Source organism: Scyliorhinus canicula, chromosome 5 (genome assembly GCF_902713615.1).
Source record: "Scyliorhinus canicula chromosome 5, sScyCan1.1, whole genome shotgun sequence".
In the NCBI taxonomy this organism is placed as follows: Eukaryota; Metazoa; Chordata; class Chondrichthyes; order Carcharhiniformes; family Scyliorhinidae; genus Scyliorhinus; species Scyliorhinus canicula.
Window position 1 is genome coordinate 203,178,116 of NC_052150.1, and position 25,181 is coordinate 203,203,296.

The 25,181-nt window shown below is 50.3% G+C and overlaps 1 protein-coding gene across 1 annotated transcript in view; it reads left to right on the forward strand.

The window, feature by feature from the left end:
* The window catches only part of LOC119966526 (receptor-type tyrosine-protein phosphatase N2-like), a 983,927-nt gene that overhangs the window by 406,568 nt on the left and 552,178 nt on the right, over positions 1-25,181 (forward strand). The window contains exon 4 of the mRNA XM_038798374.1: positions 7,102-7,210. Coding sequence (XP_038654302.1) covers positions 7,102-7,210 — 109 coding nt within the window. The remainder of the gene's footprint in view (positions 1-7,101; positions 7,211-25,181) is intronic.

Here is a 25,181-nt window from a genome sequence, read left to right on the forward strand (position 1 = left end):
CAACATTTCCTTCATCAACTGGGCTTGTTACCTGTTCAAAAAGCTCCTGCAAATTAGTTAAACATGGGGCGGAGAATCAGCGGGCTGGGCGCGAATCGCACGTTGCCGCCCCGACGCCGATTCTCCGGAGAGCGGCGAATCAGCGCCATTGCCGCCGGTCGGGGCCGCTCCACGTCCCCCCCCCCCCGCCGATTCTCCGCCTGAGTGGCCGTACAAAAAATCCGATTCCCACCGGCGCGTCCAAGTGTGGTCTTACCCGGCGGGACCTCAGCGTGCATCCATCTGGGGGGCGGCCTGGTTGCGGTGGGGGAAAGAGGGGTCTGACCCCGGGGGGAGGCCTCCACTGTGGCCTGGCCCGCGATCGGGGCCTACCGATCGGCGGGCCGGCCTCTCGGGCTAGGGGCCTCTTTTGTTCCGCGATGACCCCTGTAGCCCTACGCCATGTTGCGTTGGGGCTGGCGCGGAGAAAGAAGCCACCGCGCATGCCACAATAACGCTGGTCCCACTGCACATGCGCGCATTGGCGCCAGTCCCACTGACGCCGGGAGCGGCAGCTGGAGCTGCATGGCTCACTCCAGTGCCGTGCTGGTCCCCAGTAGTGGTTAGAATCCCTGCTCCTGAGGGCATGTTGATACCGTTGCGAAACGCGACGACGTTTACGACGGTGTCAACATTTAGACTCAGGATCAGAGAATCCCGCCCATGATTTTCCCTGAAGAAATCCATGCTTGCTTTCCTTAACTAACCTACATTGTCTATGTGATGATGGATTTAGTCCCACATTATTGTCTCTAGAAGTTTCCCCAATACCAAAATTAATCAAACTGACCTGCAGTTTCTGGGTTTATCTTTAAACCCTTTCTGAACAAACGTGTAACACTTACAATTCTCCTGTCATCTGGCATCTCCCCAAATCTAAGAAAGACTGAAACATTATGGCCAGTGCCTCTCCAGTTCTCATCCTCGCTTCCCTTAGTATTCCTGGATGCATCTCAACCAGTCTGAGTACCTTATCAACTTTCAATACAGATAGCCTATCCAATAACTTTTCCTCTTCAATTATAAACACTCTTCTAGTGTTTGATTTACCTCCTCCTTCACCATGGCCTAGGTAGCTTCTTCTTCCATGGTTAAGACAGAGGCAATATATTCCTCTAATACCTCAGCCATGCCCCCTGTATCTATGTGTAAGTCCCCTTTTTGGCCCCTAACCAGCCCTAATCTTCCATTTAACACCCGTTTACCCTTATAGTCCTGTAGAATTCATACAAACATATGAAATAGGAGCAGAAGTAGGCCATTTGACTCCTTGATCCTGCCCCACCATTCAATAAGATCATGACTGATCTGTTTGTGTTTTGAGTTCACAGTCCCATCCAACCTGATAAATTTTACTTCCCTTGCCTAACAAGAATCTATCTACTTCTGCCTCAAAAACATTCAGCGATCCCACTTCCACCATCTTCTGAGGCAGAAAGTTCCAAAGTCACACAACACCCCGAAAGAAAAAAATTCTCTTCACCGCTGTCCTAAAAGGACGACTCCTAATTTTAAAACAGTGCCACTTAGTTCTGAACTCACCCACAAGAGGAAACATCTTTTCCACGTCCAGCCTATCAAGACCATTTGAAATTTTATATACAAAACAAAGAACAGTACAGCACAGGAACAGGCCCTTCGGTCCTCCAAGCCTGTACCGGTCATGATACTACCCTTGGCCAAAACCCTCAGCACTTCCTAGTACCGCATCTCTCTATACCCATTCTAGCCATGTATTTGTCGAGATGCCTTTTGAACACCATTAATGTATCTGCTTCCACAACCTCTCCTAGCGTTCCAGGCACCCATCACCCTCTGCATAAAAATCCTGCCTCGCACATCTCCTCTAAATTTTGCCCTATGGACCTCAAACCTATGCCCCCTGGTGACTGACCCCTCCACCCTGGGAAAGAATGCCTGCCCAGCCACTCTATCCATGCCCCTCATAATCTTGTAGACCTCTTATCAGGCCACCCCTCAACCTCCCATCGTTCTAATGAAAACAGTCAGTCTCTTTGCATAGCTAACACCCTCCAGACCAGGCAACATCCTGGTAAACCTGCTCTGCACCCTCTCGAACGTTTCCACGTCCTCTGGTAGTGTGGCGACCAGAATTGTGCTCAATATTCTAAGTGTGGCCTTAACAAGTTCTATACAACTGTAACATGATTTGCCAGTTTTTATATTCTATGCCCTGTCCAAGGAAGGCAAGCATTCTGTATGCTTTCTTGACTACTTGTCCACTTGTGTTGCCACTTTCAAAGATCTGTGGAAAATCCTCAACACTATCTGCCAATCCACCAACGTTGATGTTATCTGCGAACTTACTAATTAATACTTCAATCAAGTCAGCTATCACTTTTCAAAAATCCAGCGGAAATCTTATCCACTGACTGCATGTCTCTTTTCAAACCCCTTCATTGAAACATAGAATTATAGAATCCCTACAGTGCAGAATGTGGCCATTCGTCCATCAAGTCTGCACTGACCCTCCGAAATTGGTCTTCTGCATAGAAACATAGAAAATAGGTGCAGGAGTAGGCCATTCGGCCCTTCGAGCCTGCATCACCATTCAATATGATCATGGCTGATCATGCAAATTCAGTTTCCCACTCCCGCTTTCTCTCCATACCCTTTGATCTCTTTAGCAGCAAGGGCCACGTCCAGCTCCCTCTTGATAATATCCAACAAATTGGCCCCAACAGCTTTCTGTGGTAGAGAATTCCACAAGTTCACAACTCTCCGAGAGAAGAAGTTCTTCCTCATCTCAATCTTGAATGACTTACCTCTTATTCTTAGGCTATGACCCCTAGTTCTGGACATCCCCAACATCCCGCATCTAGCCTGTCCAGTCCCATCAGAACTTTATATGTCTCTATGAGATCGTCTCTCATTCTTCTAAAGTCCAGTGAGTACAAGCCCAGTTGATCCAATCTTTCTTCACATGTCCGTCCCGCCATAATGGAAATTAGTCTTGTGAACCTTTGCTGGACACCCTCAATGGCAAGAATGTCCTTCCTCAAACTAGGAGACCAAAACTGCACACTGTGCTCCAGGTGTGGCCTCAACAAGGCCCTGTTTAACTGCAGCAAGACATCCCTACTCCTATACTCAAATCCTCTCGCTATGATGGCCAGCATGCCATTAGCTTTCCTCACCGCCTGCTGTATCTGCAGCGATTGTTTCACCATGACACCCAGGTCTCGTTGCACTTCCCCTTTTCCTAAACTGTCACCATTCAGATAATAACCTGCCTTCCTGTTTTTTTCCACCAAAGTGGATAACGTCACATTTACCCACATTATATTGCATTTGCCAAGTATTTGCCCACTCAACCAGCCTGTCCAAGTCACTCTGCAGCCTCTTTGCATCCTCCTCACAGCACACACTGCCACCCAGCTTAGTGTCATCTGCAAATTTGGAGATATTTCACAAATTCCTTTGTCCTAATCATTAATTTATATTGTGAACAACTGGGGTCCCAGGACTGAACCCTGCGGTACCCCACTAGTCACTGTCTGCCACTTTGAAAAGGACCGGTTTATTCCCACTCTCTGCTTCTTGTCTGCCAACCAGTTCTTAATCCACGTCAATACATTACCCCCAATACCATGAGCTTCAATTTTGTTCACTAATCCCTTGTGTGGGATTTTGTCAAAATCCTTTTAAAAGTCCAGATACACAAACTCCACCAGTCCACCCTTGTCCACTCTACTGGTCACACCCTAAAAAAAGGTCCAGAAGATTTGTCGAGCATGATTACCCTTTAGTGAATCCATGCTGACTTGGACCGATCCTGTCCTCACTTTCCAAATGCTCAATTATTTCATCCTTAATATTTGACTCCAGCATTTTTCCCACCACCGATGTTAGGCTAACCGGTCTATAATACCCCATTTTCTCTCTCCCTCTTTTTTTAAAGAGTGGGGTTCCATTAGCTACTCTCTAATACATTGGATCACATCCCGACTCTATAGAATGTGGGAAAATAATCACTAATGCGTCCAGTGTTTCTAAGGCCACTTCCTAAGTACTGTGGGATGCAGAGCATCAGGCCCTGGGGACTTATCGGGTTTTAATCACAACAAATTCCCCAATACAATTTCCTGACTAATAAGGATTTCCTTCAGCTCTTCCTTCATGCTAGACCCTCTGTCCCCATGTGTTTCCAGAAGGTTATTTGTGTCCTCCTTAATGAAGACAGATCCACCTGGTTTGCCATCTCTTTGTTGCCCATTATGAATTCACCTGATTCTAACGTTTGTCTTCACCAGTCTTTTTCTCTTCACATATTTCTTCACATATCTGCCTCAAGAAAGTTCAACATCAGATCGTTAATTTTGTTACAAACAATTACCGTACATACTCGCGTATCATGCAACTTTTGAAAACCTAAATTGTAACCTAAATTTGGGGGGTCGCATGATATGCGAGATACAAAATTTGCGGGTGTGAAGTGCTGGCCAAGATTAGGCTGTTAGGCTGTTAAGCAGACCGTATCCATTTACGGTAAGTCAAATAGTACCCAGTAGTTAATGAAACTATTGTATTTATTTTTGGACATAATGAAATATAAAACAGGAATACATATGTAGGTTAATTAACATTTAATAAAATAAAACACTATTAAAACAAACTATTACAGGTAAACTAAAATCCTTCAAATTCGCTTTCATTGTTATCAGTATCATCATCAAATAAAGCTTGGAATTCTTCTTCATCGAGGCAGTCGTCATACTGATCATCTTCCAGGTCTTCAATATTTTCATCCTCTTCTCCTGCATCCTCGAATAAAGCATCATCTTCACTTCCATCCAAAGCATTTGCTATTCCACATTTTTAAAATGCTTTAACAATCAAATATCCATCTATCTCAGCCCATGCTTCTTTTACCCACAAACACAGTAGAGGCAAATCCGGAGCCTTCATATTCCCTCCCTTCGTAAATGATTTCTCTCCTTCCATCAGTCATTCCATTTCTTTCTTATATTGTCTTTAAATGGCTTATTAATGGATACGTCAAGCGGCTGAACGACGCTAGTCAAGCCAGCTGGAACGATTGCTATGTCGGTGTTCGATTCGTGAACAGCTTTCACAACAGAATCCACTCGATGTGACCTAAACATATCCCACACAAGTAAACTTTTTTGGCATCGTAAACCACCTGCTCTTGATTCCCAAACTCTCTTCAGCCAAATCTTGCAGCCATTATCGTTCATCCATCCTTTTTCATGGACATGGACAATGATACCATTTGGAAGTTTTAGTTTGGGCATTAATTTCCGTTTAAAGATAACCATTGGAGGAAGTTTCGTCCCATCTGCCATACACGTTAATACAACCGTAAAATGTATCTTTTCATGCCCTGTAGTTTTGATAAACTTGCAGCTTCAATTTGGCAGTATATTTCTTCGCAGATCTTTTCTCCATAGTGGCTAAGGGTAGAATGTATTCGATCGTTGTTATGTGTTACGGTACTTGTTACGTGTTAGGTAACTGTTTATTATCGTGATTAGAAACAGCAAAACAGCTGTTTCTCATTCGGTTGTTTACGGCGGAAAGCCTAGCCTAGTGTCATCTGGTATCTCAAAAAAGTGACTCACATGATACATAAGATATATGATAAAATCATGTTTTGGGGACGAAAATTTAGGAGTCGCATGATACGCGAGATCGCAGGATACGCGGGTATATACGGTACTTGTGAGATTCTAGTGTCTCCCACATCACGAGGCCGGCACAGTTTCAAGAACTGAAGAAAAGTCCATAGGTTGACATGGCCCTATAACATTTTAAATTAACTATTAAATATTTTTAAGCAGCACATTAAGCCCAAATGTGACTGAGCTCAAAAGATCATAACCGCCTGCTCCAACTGTATACACCCTGTGTGCTTCTGATGGTAACTCATTTATTCCCCAAGACCAACAAGGATTGGAACATTTCTTCCACAGAACTTAATCTACATGACCTCTAAAGATTCATTGAAGCAAAATCTGCTAAACATTTTTAATTAATGAGGCCATTGAGTGCATTTATTGTAAACTTACTGTAAAAACTCTCTGGTGAAAAACGTGTTCATTATTTTAATAAATTTGGAGTACTCAATTCATTTTTTTCCAATTAAGGGGCAATTTAGCATGGTCAATCCACCTAGCCTGCACATCTTTGGGCTGTGGGGGCGAAACCCACGCAAACACAGGGGGACTCCACATATCAGTGAGCCAGAGCCAAGATCGGACCTGGGACCTTGGCGCCGTGATGCAGCAGTGCTAACCACTGCGCCACCGTGCTGCCCCCTCTGGTGAAAAACTGCAGAGGGAAGCCTTAGCAAGCACCCAAGGTGCTATATTAATGCCAGTTGTGTGGCAATAATTGATGAGGACATGAGGAATTGGGGCAGCATGGTAGCATTGTGGATAGCACAATGGCTTCACAGCTCCAGGGTCCCAGGTTCGATTCCGGCTTGGGTCACTGTCTGTGCGGAGTCTGCACATCCTCCCCGTGTGTGCGTGGGTTTCCTCTGGGTGCTCCAGTTTCCTCCCACAGTCCAAAGATGTGCAGGTTAGGTGGATTGGCCATGATAAATTGCCCTTAGTGTTGGGTGGGGTTGCTGGGTTATGGGGATGGGGTGGGGGTGTTGACCTTGGGTAGGGTGCTCTTTCCAAGAGCCGGTGCAGACTCGATGGGCCGAATGGCCTCCTTCTGCACTGTAAATTCTATGATTCTATGATTCTATGATTGGAGTCAGCTGTATTAGGTACTCTGCTGCCATTTACTGTCAATACTTTCAGAAGAGTGGAGTGATAAAGCATTGTTGATAATCATCTGATCGTTAATTCTATTAAATAACAAAATGGACATGTTTAACACAGACTGCCTGTAGGCTGTTTGCTTGTGGCCTATTATGCACAGTTGCCTGAACTCACATCTGTTCACTCAAAAACAGCGCAGCACTTTTGAAAGGCAAATCTAAATTTAGTAAAGCCATATTCCAACACTAGGAGAGAAAAAGGATGATAATTATATTTTCAGTTCATTTCTGCTTTTTATTCCTGACAGGTTTACTGTGGCATGATGACACTACACAGCAGGTAATAGCTAAAGAACTATCCAATCTCCGTCGGACCCATCACCTGCATCCTGAAGCTGGTTCTTCAGACAGCTTAAGGTGAGAATTGGAAGTACTGAATGACTGTATGCCTGCTGCTAATATATCCTCAGTGGGGGTTCCTGCGAAGACCACTTTGAGGGGTAACCGTGATGAAATAAATAGTCATAAAGGTTACAATTGAGGAACTTGAATAGCAAGTTTAACTTAAACTGCTTTACACAGGGGGTGGTGAATATGCGGAACCTGATTTCCTGGGAAGCAGTCGAGACGAACAATGATAGCAAACTTACAAGAGGGAACTAGATGGATATTTGATACAAAAAGAGTTTGAGAATGTAAGTGAGAATGAAAGTGTGTGTTTTGTTTGAAACTTTGCAACTGACCAGATGCACCGCAGTGATCTTTTCCATGCCTCCATATTCCTATTTAACCTAATTGCAAACCTGCTGTTCCTGAATATACTTGATAATAGGAAGTCGAGGGTAACAGTCAATGCATATGTTTCAGGCTGGAGGAAAGTTTGCAGTGGAGTTCCCCAGGGATCGGTATTGGGACCCTGACTTTTCCTGACTTATATTAATGATCTAGATCTTGGTGTGCAGGGAACAATTTCAAAGTTTGCATATTATACGAAACTTGGAAGGATTGTAAGCTGTGAGGAGGACAGTGCAGAACCTTAAAAGGACAGAGACAAGTTGGTGGTGTGGGTAGATAGGTGGCAGATGAAGTTCAGCGTGGGGAAGTGTGAGGTGATGCGTTTTGATGGGAAGAGCATGGAGAGACAGTACAAAATACAGGGTAAAATTCTTAAAGGGGTGCAGGAGCAGAGTGACCTGGGTGTAGCTGTGCATAGATCAATGAAGGTGGCAGGACAGGTGGAGAGTGCAGTAATAAAGAATGTAGTATCCTGAGCTTTATTAACAGGGGCAAGAGCAAGGAGGTTATACTGAACTAATACAAGACACTAGTTAGACCTCAGCTGGAATATTGTGTACAGATCTGGGTGCCACACTATAGGCAGGACGTGAACGCGTTGGAGAAAGTACAGAAGAGGTTTACAAGAATGGTTCCAGGGATTCGAAACTTCAGTTATGAGGATAGTTTGCAGAGGTTGGGACTGTTCCCCTTGGAGAGGAGAAGGCTCAGAGGAGATTTGATAAAGAGGTTCAAAATCATGAGGGGGCTGGCGGAGGAGATGGGGAGAAACTCTTCCCGCTCGGAAACAGATCAAGAACGAGACAGCAATGATTTAAAGTGTTTTTTGCCAAAGAAGCAATGCGATGTGAGAAAAAGCTTTTCCACACGAGTGGCTCGGATCTGGGATGCACTGTTTGGAAGTGTCGTGGAGGCAGGTTCAATTGAGTCATTCAAGAGGGTATTAGACAATTATTTGAATAGAAGCAACGTGCAGGGATACAGGGAAAAGATAAGAGAATGATCAGCTGGCGCAGATACAATTAGCCAAATGGCCTCCTTCTGCACCTTAACAATTCCAGGATTCTGTGAATGTGTGATAATGTTAATCGATGACATTGCCTCCTTAATATGGCCACCATTTTTTTGCATAGATTTCTGAAACGCAAGTCACGTTTGACAAATTTTATAAACTTTTTTGAAGAGGTGACTCACTGATTGGTTAGATTTCAAAGAGGTGGCACATATAAGCCTTGCTGGAAAAGAATAGGGCATGTGGTATAAGAGGAAATGTGGCATCATGGAGAAATATTTGGTTGACAAACAGGAAATAAAACGTTTGTGTAAATGGTCGCTGATCAGACTGGACAAAAGCTTGATGTTGTGTACTGCAGTGATCAGTGCTTGGCACAGTTTTAGCTCCAGGCGTATATATATGGTTTGCTGTTGAACATAGTCAGCCCACAGTTTTCACTCGCTGATGAGACAAAAGAGGAGGTTCAGCAATCAGCAAGGATGAATTAAAAATAAAACTTAATGAATATGTAAACATGCTTCTGGGATGTTTTATTACACTACAGGTGATATATCAATACAAATTGTTGTTGATAAATAGGCAGACCCAAAGTATGTGTTTTTTGGGGGGATGTGACTGATGTAGAACTGGAAAAAGAGATTTAATTAAATCTCATGAGATGTCACGATCTGGATCTCGCCCTCACTGGGCGTGATCCTGATCTATATGTTAAAATGAGCCATTAGGTTCATTTAAACATGCGACTGCGGGATTCCCCTGGCACCCAGGATCTAACAGCCAGACCTCGGAAACCGAACCAGGGCGATATTTTGCACTGGTTTCCACAAACATGGACCAGTCGTAACAGCCCCTGGTGGGTATCCCAGGCCATTAGAGACCCCAGGTGGTCGGGGACAGGGAAGGGTGGCACCCTGGCTCTCCCTCTGGCACTGTTAGTGTGTCAGTGCCCCAGTGCCAGGGATCAGGCATGGGGACGGGCCTTACCGGGGGGGGTGGTGGGTGGTGGGGGGGTAGGGTGGTTGAGGGGGGTTGAAGTGAGGGTGGGAGAAGATTGGGGCAGCCAACAAGATGGTGCCCCAATCTGCGAGAAGCCTTTCCTGTTGGGCTCGCCGAGGCAAAAAAAAACGGCCAAGTGCCATTAAATAGCGGAGTGTTTCTTGGTGCTGCAGCTGCTGAGAAACACGCCGCTAAACGTGCCCAAAACCGGACATGGAGTTTTCTGGTTGAGTCGCGCTCTTTCAGAATAAAATATTCCAGATGGACATTGTGTGTTATGTACTCTGGGATAACACAGGTTGCAACTGGATGCAGCTTTAACCAAAAGATACTCCAGACCTTGAAGTTAGTTCAATCTGATTTATTGAACCAGTAGCATAGTTAGCACAGTTCTCTATGAGTTCGACTCTGCTAACCTAAGTGTGGTTACTCTGTCTGACTGAACCAGACTAGCTCTGAGCCACGTGCTGGAGGTGTGATACTGTACATACACCCTGACTCACTCTGTAGATGTTCATCAGTGGAAAGATCAGTGGTCATGTCCTGTTCTCTGTATTCATTAGCTGCTTGTTTTTGCCTGTCTGTATATCATTATCTGCATGTCTGCATATCATGACAGACAGAATAGATGTAACTGCAGTAATCCCAGTCCACACATCGGCAGTTCTTCAAGCAATCAAATCCCATATAAAACATTTCAGAAAATCTGAGTTGTCAATAAAAAGCAGTTTGGCATAAACATGAAAGAAATGATGACATTCATCATTTAAGAAGAAAATCAAGTCCCGATTGGGGAAATTGACCAATTTTGATGTTCTGTTTCCTTGGAAACGAGGTAGGAATGTGAAACTGTACCAGTATCACATAATTCGTCTTGTTTCACACACGGCAGAAGCTGGTTCATCTGATGGGTTAAATCTTTGGATGATATTCCCTTTTGGATTCAGTTGTGTAATTCTGTGTGTGACATTTCTGGCCGACTGTTCCCATACTGATTGCTGTCAGCTTTTCCTCTTTCCTCACATTTCTGTGACTGCGAGGCAAAACATTTTTCAACAATTGTTTGGGGTGTGGGGGAAAACCATTCCAACCAGGAAAGATCGGCGGGCATTAAATCCACCTCCCTCATTTTCATCTGGAATTAAGGCAGAGGCGATGGTTGGAACGTTGATGTGAATTATTGCAAAACTAGAAATGTGTTCACAGGACCAAGATTTCCTAATAAAATTAAATACAATCAAAGAATCATAGAATTCACAGTGTAGAAGGGGGCCATTTGGCCCATCGAATCTGCACCGGCCCTTGGAAAGAGCACCCTAGTCAAGCCCACACCTCAATCCTATTCTCATAACCCAGTAACCCCACCCAACGATTTTGAACACTCAGGGCAATTTAGCATGGACAATCCACCTAACCTGCACATCTTTGGACTGTGGGAGGAAACCGGAGCACCCAGAGGAAACCCACGCAGACGCAGGGAGAATGTGCAGACTGCACACAGACAGTGACGCAAGCCGGGAATCGAACCTGGGACCCTGGAGCTGTGAAGCAACTGTGCTAACCACTGTGTTACCGTGCCGCCATATTTACCATAGGTGCAAAATAAGACATGTGCAACAATATGTTTAATTCAGGTGGATATTGCGTGAGCCACTCTCATGCTCAGTGTGCCTCTCCCAGTGCAGGCTTCTGTGTTATCCTTGAGTGTTCATGACAATGTCAACATACCATCTGAAAATACAATGTGATTCTGTAAAGTTGCTGCTTGAAGATAGTTGTAAAGATGTTTATGTTGTAGCAGTGCAGGATGAAATCTTTCGGAACCCCCAAACATGCATGATACTAGCTGCCACCACTTGTTTCCTCACAACTGTCCAGCCTGAGGTCGGGTGGAGAGGGATACAGTGGGGAAATGAGTGGTGTACATCCACTGTGGGTTGTTAGGAAGGCTCCCCACGCTGGGGGAAGTAAAGAAATGTCTGTCTGGCTCATGTTGAATGCAGGGCCAAAAAGAGGAATCATGGGCCCTGCTGCTTCTCCTGTGTCTGGACCCCTTATACAGCAACCATCACGCCACACCATGGGCGCGATTCTCCCAAAAATTTCCAAGTTAATTTGTGCCGGGTTTTTCAGGGCGTTTCCCGACAACTCGCTCCAGCGTAACGAGGCTGGTGAATAGTGGGAGAGGCCAAATACGAGATCCGTGCCGGGCACCAAACAGCTTGCGATGCAACCGGCCCCCTTCCCCAGGTGAAATCGGGATCTCGCCATAACCTGGTGAGAAACCAATTATCACCACTTAATTCTTATTTCCAGACAATTAACCAGAATGATCCCATATCCAGCTGCATCCCGTCATTCGTCGGCCTCCCCAGCAAATCTCACACTGGCGCTGATTAGTACTCCTTTAGAAAAACGTGAATCTGGCGGAAGGCCTTTTGTGGGGAGCCGAGGAGGTGAGCATCCATATTTGTTCCCAGGCAAAGAGACGAAGGACGCTGGGTTTGCCACCCCAGTGCTTGGCAGAGGGGTGGGAGACCCTCGGCTGGGGGTGGTGGAGCCTCCTCAGGTGTGGACCACCATGGGCGGGGGGGGGGGGGGGGGGGGGGGGGAGGCGCTGAGGAGGAAACCGCTGCCCCAACAATCATCCATACCCGCTCCACCGACTGCTGAGGAGGCCCCTGGCTGCGCTGAAGGCAATCGCTAGAAAGAATTGGCAGTCATGTTTCAGTGAGCACTTCACACATGCCAAGAGGATACCTGTGGGTGGGCGGGCCATGTAGCATATGCGAGTCATTGCCTAGCATCCCAATCACACCTTGATACTTTGGCAATGTGGGAGACAAATCCACATACACAGCATCCAAACACCCAGCGGATGGGACACAGCTCCAGGGACATGTCCACTGCCGGTGGGTAGATGAGTGCCACGGGGAGGGGGGGATGCCTGGAGAGATGGGCAAAGGGTCCGGTGTCACATTGCGGAAGAAAGTGACAGAGGCATCATAATGGGTGTGCAGAAAGGAGTTTAATGTGCTGCACAGTGTGGTGGTATGATTAGCATAGCTGCCTGCCATTGGTGCAGAACACCGGCTTATCATTGGCCCTGGTCGGTCATGTGCCTCTCGACCAGTTGGTGAGACCAGTCATGTGACGGCTCCCCGATTGGTCGAGAGGCTGAGTTATAAATACCCGGCGGTTGTCCTTCTACTGTAATCGACCGCAGGGCTAACATCTAGTAGATTAAAGCCATACTTTTGTTCAGCAACACGTCTCGCGTTCAATTGATGGTACATCAATTTAATCTACTAGAAATTTGAAGATGGAGCTCCGGATCAAGCCCGAATGCCTCCGCATCAGCCCGCAAACTCCGAACGCATCGAAAATCTTCAAGCATTGGCTGGCGTGTTTCGATAGCTATCTGGCGACCGCAAGCAGCCCCCCCACCATGGCACAGAAGCTTCATATTCTCCATTCCAGCGTGGGCATGGCGGCCTATGCAATGATAGGGGAAGAAAAAGAATACGACGTGGCCATGGACAAGCTAAAAGGACAATTTCTTAAGCCGGTAAACCGAGTGTTCGCCCGACATCTGCTGGCTACCAGACAACAGTTCCCCGGTGAGTCCTTAGATGATTTGTACCGGGCCCTCGCTGTCCTGGGGAGGAATTGCGCCTGCCTCGAAGTTTCGGCCACTGAGCACATGGAACTTTTGATCAGAGATGCTTACGTGGCTGGGATTCAGTCCGCCGCTATCCGCCAGCGGATGCTGGAAAAAGACGACCTCAGCCTAACTGAGGCACGGACTCTCTCCACCTCCCTGGAGGTCGCCGACTTAAACGCCCGCGCCTATGTCCCCAGCCGCGCTGCAGCGCCCTGGGCCTCCTGGCACGCCTCCCCACCACCATGCGCCGCTCCCGACCTCCCTCAGGCCTGCGCCCTGACAAGTCCGCGGGGCCCCGCTGCTATTTCTGTGGGCTTGCCAAACACCCCCTCCCGCGCTGCCCGGCCCGCTCCACTCTTTGTAAGAGCTGCGGGAAGAAGGGCCATTTTTCCCCGCTCTGCCAGGCCAAATCGGTTGTTGCTGTGCCGCGCAGTGACCGGGGATCTCCTCCTCCGGGCCCTTCCGGGCCCTTCCAGCGCACCGCACCAATCTCCCCCCCCCCCCGCCCCATGCACCCGGCCTGCGCGCCTCTCTGCCCCCGCTCTCAGCCGCTCCGATCGGCCCGCCGGTACCGCTAACCCCACCCCCAGCAACCACGAGGGCCCTGCGGGCGCCGCCATCTTGGGCCCCGGACGCCACATGCGGGTCCTGGCCGCCGCCATCTTGGGGCCCCGACCCCACGTGCGGGTCCTGGGCGCTGCCATCTTGGGGACCCGACTCCATGTGCGGGTCCTGGGCGCTGCCATCTTGGGGACCCGACTCCATGTGCGGGTCCTGGGCGCTGCCATCTTGGGGACCCGACTCCACGTGCGGGTCCTGGGCGCTGAAATGATAGAAACGGGTCACCCCTGGATGGCAGAGGTCCGCGTGGAGGGAGCGGAACCAAGCGGGCAGAGCCGTGGCCTTCTTCTCCAGAACCCTCCAGGCTTCCGAACTCCGCCACGCCTCAGTGGAAAAGGAAACCCAGGCCATAGTCGAAGCTGTGCGACATTGGAGGCACTATTTGGCCGGCAGGAAGTTTACCCTCCTCACAGACCAACGGTCAGTAGCCTTCATGTTCGATAATGCACAGAGGGGCAAGATTAAGAACGACAAGATCTTACGGTGGCGGATTGAGTTGTCCACGTACAACCACGATATCTTGTATCGTCCTGGGAAGCTCAATGAGCCTCCTGATGCCCTGTCCTGCGGTACATGCGCCAGCGCGCAGATAGACCGCCTCCGCTCCCTCCACGCGGACCTCTGCCATCCAGGGGTGACCCGTTTCTATCATTTCATAAAGATCCGCAACCTGCCCTACTCCATCGAGGAAGTCAGGACAGTAACCCGTGACTGCCACATCTGCGCAGAGTGCAAACCGCACTTCTACCGCCCCGAGCGCGCGCATCTGATCAAAGCACCCTGCCCCTTCGAACGTCTCAGCATAGATTTCAAAGGGCCCCTTCCCTCTAGCAGCCGCAACATTTACTTCCTGTCGGTGATCGTTGAATACTCCCTCATCCCCTTCGCCATTCCCTGCCCCGACATGACCACATCGACCGTCATTAAGTCCCTCCTCTCCATCTTCTCCCTGTTCGGCTACCCCGCGTACATACACAGTGATCGGGGGTCCTCCTTTATGAGTGACGAGCTGCGTCAATTCCTGCTCAGCAGGGGCATTGCCTCTAGCAGGACGACCAGCTATAACCCCGGAGTAACGGACAGGTCGAGCGGGAGAATGGTACCATCTGGAAGACCATACTACTGGCCCTCCGGTCCAGAGATCTCCCTATTTCCTGATGGCAAGAGGTTATCTCCGATGCCCTACATTCTATCCGCTCCCTCCTCTGTATCACAACTAATCAGACACCTCATGAACGTCTTCTTCTTTCCCCAGGAAGTCGTCCTCCGGATCCCCTCTCCCGACGTGGCTGGCCGCCCCCGGATCCATCTTGCTCTGGAAGCATGTGCGGGTGCACAAGTCCGACCCGTTGGTGGAACAAGTCCAGTTACTCCACGCTAACCCGCAGTATGCGTACGTGGAGTACCCTGACGGTCGGCAGGACATGGTCTCCCTCCGAGACCTGGCACCCGCCGCTGTGCGGCCCTCCCCCCTTCACCACAGACCCCCCCTCCTGTCCTTTTTCCCCCAGCGCCCCACCCAGGCCACCCCTCCCCCATCCATGGCGTCTCGCCCACCAGCCCGGGGTTCGGAGACAGTTCAAGGACCATCGCTCCCGGAGTCCAGGACATCAGCTGAACCACCACCATCGGCTGAACCAATGTCACCAACTCCACTGCGGCGGTCTGCCAGGACGTCACGGGCAACGTAAAGGCTGATCGAGTCCATTTGACTTCAACACCACCATGGAACTTGTATGGACACTATGTACTGTTGCTAAATGTCTGGGCCAGTGGGAAGCCAAGGATGCATTCTTTTCCTTCTCTCCTTACTACTCATACCACCAGTTCTCCTCCCCCCAGATCTCGTTGACCCCCCCCCCCCCCCCCCCCCCCCCCCCCCCCCCCGGCTTCTTTCTCCGCAAGGGGTGAATGTGGTGGTATGGCCACACGGTCACCTCCAGGAGCAGTTCCTCAAAGGAGGTGAGGATTCTGATGTCTGGCACACCACCGCCAGTCTGGGCCCATCCCGCCAATTGCGGGAGAACTTTTCCGGCATCGTTAGCCGCACACGTGGTTCACTGTGGTGGGAGAGAGGGTGTGAAGGCAGAGTTAGAGGGGAGGGCTGGGGATTGCCTGGGGGGTTGGGGGGAGTGGATGCTCCCTGGGGGATGTTGGGGGTGGGGGGGGGGGGTGATGGTGTCTACTCACCCATGCTGCCCAGTTGCAGGCCGTTGACTTTGTTCCGGCACTGAAGGCCACTCCTCTTGGTCACACTTCCCAAGCTCATGGCTGCTGTCATCTCGACCCAGGCAGACCTGGCTGCCTTGTGGCTCACCCTCCATGCCATGTAAATTATAATAAAGACAAATTCCTCGAGGTTTGATTTAAGGAAATTTATTTACACAAATATATTTGCGGAGAGAGAGTGTTCCGGCTGCATAGCCAGTGCACCGCACTCTGAGATTCGATTGAAGGAAGCATATCTTTATAGTCTGAAATTACAGCTAGAAGTAAACAACCATGTTTATATTAAATAGACCTTGGAAAGTACGTAAGATGAAATACGTAGCACGTATGTTCTTGCCCTTGGCTAAAAACACCTCAAGTACACATTTTGTTATCTTTCGGAGGACAATGTGTTTTCATAATAAGACCGAGACCAAAATATTAAGCAGTATTTTGTTTATGTTACCTGACCTACTTATTTTTGTTCAAAAACAGTGTTAAACTATATAATCAAGCATTTCCCAGCATGCTTCTAAGTTGGCAACTCATTAATTTCCCTTCTCAGTGACATGGCGGGATTTATAAAATTGGAGAGGGTCAAATTTGCCCCGAGAGGATCAATACAAGGGTTCTATAAACGGTGGCAGCCTTTTCTGGACTTCCTGGCTCAAAGATAGGTATCTTGGTCAATAGCAGCAGCAACCCGGGGGGGGGGGGGGGGGGGGGGGGGGGGGTAGTGGGGGGGTAGCGGGGGTGTTCCTTATTATTGTTTCTATTTTTTTCTACTTAACATTGTGTTAATTTAAGTTGTTGCTAATATGTTGTGTTGTTCATTGAGGACGGGCGAATGTTTATGATTGCTATCATTATTGTTATTGTTGGTATTTTACTACGGTTCGTTGTTGTATAAATACAACATTTTTCAATAAAAATTATTTAAAAAAAAAATTAATTTCCCTTCCACAATTCCCTCCTTGTTGATCTTTTGATCAACACCTTTTAGTAAATGATCATGTCCTCCGTAGAGAAGGGTGGTTTATAATGTAAGGGGAACAGACGTATGACAGTTCCCTGTGTGTTATGAGCCTGGTAGCAAGGAGGCAAGGTGGCTGGGGCTGTTCCCGTGTTCGTACAATAAAAATATCTTGACCAACATTTAAACAGTAACCATACGACAATCAAGATTACAATGGCGATTATAATTCAGAACACAATCCTCTGTCCTAACGATCCTAACCACCCAAAGCTAAAGTCCCATCCCTCATTTTCATGTAATCTTGTTACCTCTCTGCAAGTGTTATCCACCAGATTATCAATTTTTTCTGAGTTATCAGGGATGTATGTGCAACAATCACTTCCAATCAGGGCACACATACCTCCCTTTTCAGCTAACAAGAAATCAAGAGGCATTCTATTCTGCCGGGCAACCGCTCTTGTAGCAACCATCTCAGTTTCTATCTGGTTGACAGCTTTTGCAGTATCATCAGCTACCTGCTCAAGGATGACTCGTAGTTCGCGTAGTTCGTATGCATTAGTGGCTATTCTTAATGGTGGTATCATTCCCGTAGCAGCCTCCCCGGACAGGCGCCGGAATGTGGCGACTAGGGGCTTTTCACAGTAACTTCATTGAAGCCTACTCGTGACAATAAGCGATTTTCATTTCATTATGCCCAGTATTTGTGCCCATGTCATAATACTTAGTGCTGTCCTGTGATGGGGATGGTCCTGCAATTGTTGAACGTGATGCACATAAGGAACTACATATCCCAAATAGCAGGAGCCTTCCCAATTTTCTGGTAACCAAGCCTTAGGGCCAGAAATAAAATACGTGCCGTTATATGCGGTTAGGTTTCCTTTACTATCAATCATCATTAGTCTAATCGATCCCCTTCCCAGGAGCCTCCACTAGTTTGATTTTCAACTCCTGACCAATCAAAGATGAATAATCCTTTAGCTGCAAGGTGGAACACAGAGGATTGCCAATTCAAGGTCTGATCACACAGACTTGTGCCTACTGAGTGGGTCCCATATGTTTTATGAATGATTCTTAAAGCATATACTTCCTTTTGGGACTCCAGTATAATTGGGAAGGATCAACCAGGGCGGTTGACGTGTTACATTAAACCTAGGCCCCCACCATTCCTCAAAGCTATTCATATCGTATCCAGCTAATCTCCAATCTAACATATTCGATGTATCTTCACCACCTCCTGTACTATTTTGTCCTCAAGCCCATTCTGCTATCGTTTTACTGGAGAATGGGATAGGTCGCACAGGGAAGCCCTCCCCCAAGCATCTGGGAATTTGTGTATATACCCAACAACTGAATTTATTTACCCACTCTGCCTATGAGTGAGACATGTATATTAAGGTGTTAGTATGCAGTTCAGCCTCTATATGATGTTGGATTAATATGATAATACATAAGAACAGTAGCGCCGGCATTCTCTTCAGGTCAGCGTTTCGCTAGTACTCTCAAAGAGTGGATGCTCCCTAGGGGGTGTGGGGGGCGTTGGTATCTACCCACCCATGCTGCCCAGTGCAGGCCGTTGACGTTGTTCCGGCACTGAAGGCCACTCCTCCTGGTCACACTTCCCAGGCTCATGGCTGCTGCCACCTCGTCCCAGGTAGACCTGGCTGCCTTGTGGCTCACTCTCCGGGACCCTTGGGGGAACAGGACATCTCTGCTGACCTCCACCAAATCCATGAAACTCCCTAGGTCCGTGACCCCAAATCTTGTGGCTAGTCTCCTCGGTGCCATTGTTGCGAGCTGGCTGGGGTTGGCTGAGTTAGTGCAGCTTAAGTGCTTCTCGAACTTATAAGCGGGGAGCTGGCGAGTGTGGTCCCGTCGAATCAGCTGTTGAGCCGTCATTCACGGCGTGAAGCCCGTGGGGCCTTGTTAAGTGGACCAGTTAACGTTGAATTGTGTTGCCGGCCTCATTTGGCCGAGCGCGGGGAAACTTGCGGCAATTCCCGCTCGCTACCACACGAAGCAATGTTTCCGGACAATCGCGCTCTTAGTCACTTTTTTGGGCTCTGGCAGTTTCTCACCGGTTTAGCCCACACTTCGGGGGCGATTCTCCGGCCGCGTTGCACTCCGCAGCCAGAGAATCTTGGGGAAGGCCTCCAGCGAGCCTCACGACAGACCGAGTGCCTCATCGGATTCACTGAAGTCCCACGAGACGTCGGAGTTGGAACTACTCCCCAAATGGGCGTGATGAAACGCCGCTCCTGGCAGTAGGTTGTAAACCTACTTGCAACCTACCTGCCCGGGATCCACCGACTTCCTTCGATTCTCCGGCCTCCACAGCAAGGCTGCAGCCGGGCGCCGATTAGTGCTGGTCCACACAAACATGGACCAGGCGGAACGCTACCTGGGGCGGTGGGTCAGGGTAAGTGCAGGGTGGCCCCCTGGCCCTCGCCCTGGAACATGGACACCTTGGCATTGCCCAGCTGGCACCTTGGCACTGCCACCCTGTCCTTGCCAAGGGTCAGGGTGTGAGGGGGGCCACACCCATGAAATGAGGGTGGAGGGGGAGTTTGAAGGGTGGGGGAGTGCAGGGCAGGTAAGTAGGGGGGTGGGTTAGGGGGTGATAGGTGGTGGTCTTGGAAGGGAGGAGGTTCTGTAAGGGGTTGGGGTGGGCCTGATGAGGGGGGACCCCCAGGGACCCCATAGTGTGGTGTCCTCACTTGGGGAGTGTGGATAGTGTTCAGCTCTCCAGTGCTAAAAAGTGTGGGCTAAACCAGTGAGAAAATGCCCAGCACTGGGGAGCTGATGTACCACCAATGACTACAAGACGAATGGTGAACTATTGTGGCTTTATTGTGCGAGATGTAAAGCTTCCAGCAGCTGGAGCCAAGAATGGGGACAGTGCAGGAGGGCGTACACTTTTATACAGAGCCTGCTGGGTGGAGCCAGCAGGCCAGGATTTACCGTAATAACTGGAGTACAATGGCAGTGTACCGTAATACATGTAGTGTATGATCAGTGGTTTACCACATTCACCCCCTGTTTAAAAAAAGTGTCCAGCGGGGGTGAAGCGAAGTTACAGGTCGAGCCTGTCGGGGGCTTTGATCCTCCGCCGCGATCGCCTCAGCCCCGGCTGTGGTGTGGGCGCCGATGTGGGTACCTGCGACTCCGGGAGCGTGTTGTCCTCTCCTTCTTCACCCAGTAGTGAAGCCAGTGGGGGACGGGCGCTGCCGGGGTGGGGGTGATAGTCGCTGGAGGGGGGGGGGGGGGGGGGGGGGGACAGCGCAGGGGCAGGGGTGGCGACCGGAGGGGGAGGAGACGATACCAGGTCGGGGGTGGTGGTGATGGCAGATGGGAACCAGCGGATGCCAGGTCCCGGAGGGAGACTGTGTCCTGCCGCCCGTCATGCTGTGCCACGTAGGTGTACTATGGGTTTGCATGGAGGAGGAAGACTTTTTCGACTAGGGGGTCCAATTTATGGCTCCTCGCATGCTTCCGGAGGAGGCTGGGCCCAGGAATTGTCAGCCAGGTCGGGAGCGAGACCCCGGAGGTGGACTTCCGAGGGAAGGCAAACACATGTTCATGAGGGGTCTCATTGGTAGCAGTTATCAGGAGCGACCGGATGGAGTGGAGCGCATCGGGGTGGACCTCCTGCCAGCGGGAGACTGGGAGATTTCTAGACCGAAGGGCCAGCAGGACGGCCTTCCAGACCCTTGCGTTCTCCCTCTCCACCTTTCCCCGTTTCCCCATGGGTTGTAGCTGGTCGTCCTGCTCGAGGTGATGCCTTTGCTGAGCAGGAACTGACACAGCTCATCACTCATGAAAGAGGAGCCCTGATCGCTGTGGATGTAGGTGGGGAAACCGAACAAGGTGAAGAGACTGTGTCGGGCCTTGATGACTGTGGCAGAAGTCATGTCAGGGCATGGGATGGCGAAACGGAAACAGGAGTACTCATCAATGATGTTGAGGAAGTACATGTTGCAGTCAGTGGAGGGGAGGGGCTCTTTGAAATCGATGCTGAGGCGCTCATAGGGGCGGGAGGCCTTCACCAGATGTGCTCTGTCTGGCCGGTAGAAGTGCAGTTTGCACTCCGTGCAGACCTGGCAATCCCTGGTCACGGTCCTGACCTCCTCCATGGAGTAAGGCAGGTTGCGGGCCTTGATAAAGTGGAAGAACCGAGTGACCCCCGGGTGACAGAGGTCGTTGTGGAGAGCCCGAAGTCGGTCTACTTGTGCTGCTGGCACATGTACCAGGGGACAGGGCATCTGGGGGCTCATTGAGCTTCCCAGGGCGGTACAAGATCTCGTAGTTATAGGTGGAGAGTTCGATCCTCCACCTCAAGATCTTGTTCTTAATCTTGCCCCGCTGTGTGTTACTAAACATGAAGGCAACCGACCGTTGGTCAGTGAGGAGAGTGAATCGCCTGCCGGCCAGGTAATGCTTCCAATATCGCACAGCATCCACAATGGCTTGGACTACCCTTTCGACAGAAGAGTGCCGAATTTCGAAGGCATGGAGGGTACGGGAGAAGAAAGCCACGGGTCTGCCCGCTGGTTGAGGGTGGCGGCCAGAGCCACGTCAGATGCATCGCTCTCAACCTGAAATGGGAGGGACTCGTCGACTGCATGCATTGTGGCTTTGGCATGTCCGCCTTGATGTGGTTGAAGGCCCGGCAGGCCTCAGCCGTCAGGGGGAAAATGGTGGACTTGATGAGTGGGCGGGCCTTGTCCGCATAATTAGGGACCCACTGGGCATAATATGAGAAGAATCCCAGGCATCACTTCAGAGCCTTGGGACAGTGAGGGAGGGGGAGTTCCAGGAGGGGGCGCATGCGGTCAGGGTCAAGCCCTCGGACTCCATTTTCCACTATGTAGCCAAGAATGGCTAGGCGGGTTGTGCGGAAGACGGATTTCTCCTTATTATAGGTAAGCTTAAGGAGTTTAGCGGTGTGGAGGAATTTCTGGAGGTTCGCGTCATTGTCCTGCTGGTCGTGGCTGCAGATGGTGACGTTATCCAGATACAGGAACGTAGCCCGCAACTCGTACTGGTCAACCATTCGGTCCATCTCTCGCTGGAAGACTGAGACCACATTAGTGACGCCGAAGGGAACCCTAAGGAAATGGTAGAGGCGGCCATCTGCTTCGAATGCAGTGTATTGGCAGACCTCTGGGCAGGTGGGGAGCTGGTGGTTCGCAGATTTCAAGTCAACGGTGGAGAAGACTCGATACTGCGCAATCTGCTGGACCATGTTAGATATGCGTGTACCGGGTCGATGGTCGATGACCATCTGGTGCTTCTCCCTAGTTTAAACACCACCACTTGAGCCCACCAGGGGCTGTTACTGGCCTCAATGACCCCCCTCCTGCAAAAGTCGTTGGACCTCCAACCTGATAACGGTCCTGTCCTGGGCACGGTACTGTCTGCTCCTCGTGGCGAAGGGATTACAGTCTGGGATGAGGTTCGCGCAGAGCGAGGGTGGATTGACCTTAAGGGTCGTGAGGCCACAGACTGCGAGGGGGGGCAGGGTCCGCCGAACTTCAGGGTAAGGCTTTGGAGGTGGCACTGGAAATTGAGACCCAGTAACAGGGCAGCACAGAGCTGGGAAAGTACGTAGAGTCTGAAGTTACTGTACTCTACGCCCTGTACCGAGAGGGCCGCGACGCAGTACCCCCGGATCTGCGCGGAAACGGGGAGAACCGGGAGGGAGCAGCGCCTTACCGTAGCTGGGTGTATGAAACTCTCTGTGCTCCCGGAGTCAAAGAGGCAGTTTGACTCGTGCCCGTTGATCCGTACAGTCGTTGTAGCGGTCGCGAGTTTGCGAGGCCGAGGCTGGTCGAGGGTGATGGAGGCGAGCTGCAGAAGGTGGTGGGAGGGCTGATCGGCAGTGGCGGAGGTATCGGCTGCCAGCGTACGGCCAGGCGACCAGGGGTCCTGGGGTGCGTTCCAAGATGGAATTGAAGATGCCGGCGCCCATGGTGCGCTCATGGCGGGCGACATCCAAGATGCCGGCACCCAGGGGCCGCACGTGACGGGCGGCTGCGAAGATGGCGGCGCCCCTGGATCGCACATTGGGGGTTGTTGCGGTAGCAATGCTGGGCCTAGAAACGACAGCGACCGATCGGGCTGGCAAACGGTGACGAAGTGGCCCTTCTTGCCACACTCGTTGCAGGTCAAGCTCCGTGCTGGGCAGAGTTGTCTGGAGTGCTTGTTCTGGCCACAAATTTGGGTCGGATGATGGTGGGGCCCATGACGCCCACGATGGTACAGTGTGGTTGGAGGTGTAGGACTCCAGGTTGCGGGAGGCCACTTCTAAGGAGTTAGCAAGCTGTACTGTCTCTGTGAAGCCGAGTGTACCTCCTTCTAATAAGCGCTGGCGGACGTAGTTGGACTTAATGCCCGTGACATTGGCGTCCCGGATCAGCAGCTCCGTGTGTTGGACAGCCGACACCGCCTGGCAACTACAGTTTCTGGTAAGTAACCGCAAGGCACGCAGGAAATCGTCCTGACATTCCCCCGGGAGTTGCCGTCTCGTGGCCAGGAGGAGCCTGGCGAACACCTGATTTACAGTCCTGATATTCTGTCCTTTCAGTAGTTCTATCGCCTCCGTGTAGGTGGGAGCGTCCCGAATAAGGAGGAAGACTTGTGGGCTCACCCGTGCTTAGAGTATTTGGAGCTTCTGTGGGTCTGAGATGACTTCTGTGGATGCTCCGAGATATCCTTCAAAGCAGGCTAGCCAGTGCTCGAAAGTCACTGTGGCATCGGCTGCGTGCCTGAGGGTTCAGCTGCAGGCGAAGCTTGAGTAAGACGTTCATCTTCAAAATTCTAGCACAATAAACTGATGTACCATCAATGACTATGAGACAAATGGTGAATTATTGTGGCTTTATTGTGCTAGATGTTAAGCCTCCTGCACCTGGACCCAAGAATGGGGCAGTGCAGGAGAGTGTACACTTTTACTGTTTAGCACAGGGCTAAATCGCTGGCTTTGAAAGCAGACCAAGCAGGCCAGCAGCACGGTTCGATTCCCATAACAGCCGGGATGTGGCGACTAGGGGATTTTCACAGCAACTTCATTTGAAGCCTACTCGTGACAATAAGCAATTTTCATTTCATTTCATTTTTCATTCATTTCATTTCATTTTCATTCATTTCATTCATTTTATACAGAGCCTAATGGGTGGATGCCGGGATTTACTGTAATGAAGTACAATGGCGTTTTTCACGGCGAACGCCGATTCTCCGACCCGGATGGGCCGAGCGGCCTGCTGTTCGCAGCTGTTTCACGACGGCGGCAAACACACCTGGTCCCTGCCGTCGTGGAACAGGAGTGAGAAGCCCGTTTGGGGCTTGTAGGTGGCCTAGCAAGGAAAGAGCACCACGACTGTGCTCGGGAGGGGACAGGCCCGCGATCGGTGCCCACCGATCGTCGGGCCGGCGTCCAAATCGGACGCACTATTACCCGTCCGCCGCTCCGCAAGATCAAGCCGCCACGTCCTGCGGGGCGGCTGAGGGGAAAGGCAGCCACCGCGCATGCGCGGGTTCGTGCTGTCAGCGTCATGACGTCAGCCGCGCATGCACGGGTTGGAGCCGGCCAACCTGCGCATGCGCGGCTGATGTCATTAGGCGCGTCGGCCGCGTCATTCTTGGCGCGACGCCCCTGCGGCCGAGAGTTACGGAGCACCGCTCCTAGCCCCGCCGGGAGGGGAGAATAGGGGGCGAGGAGCGGCCTCAGAGGCCGTCGTGAAACTTGGCCGAGTTCACGACAGCCCTCCCGATTTTTCCCGGGAGCGGAGAATTCCGCTCTGTATTTCTGAAACTACAGAGGCCTGAATGAGCCTACGGTATAAATGCCATGAACTGAAAGCAAAGTTTAAACAGGAGTAAGGTGCTGGAAACATCCATCTGAAGCAAAGACTTTTTCTCTTTTACTTATTTTTTTTTTACCCTTTTCATCCCCTCTGTGTGGTGCGGAGAGGTAATGAATTGGCCCAAAAGGCCATACTCTGCCAGGTAGCGGGTGGTGATTGGATCCAGTGGAAAGGTTTTCAAAGTCCCAAGGAGTTTCAGTTTGGTGGCAAGTAAAAATGGGGGGAATTAGGAAATTGATAATGGTTACCCA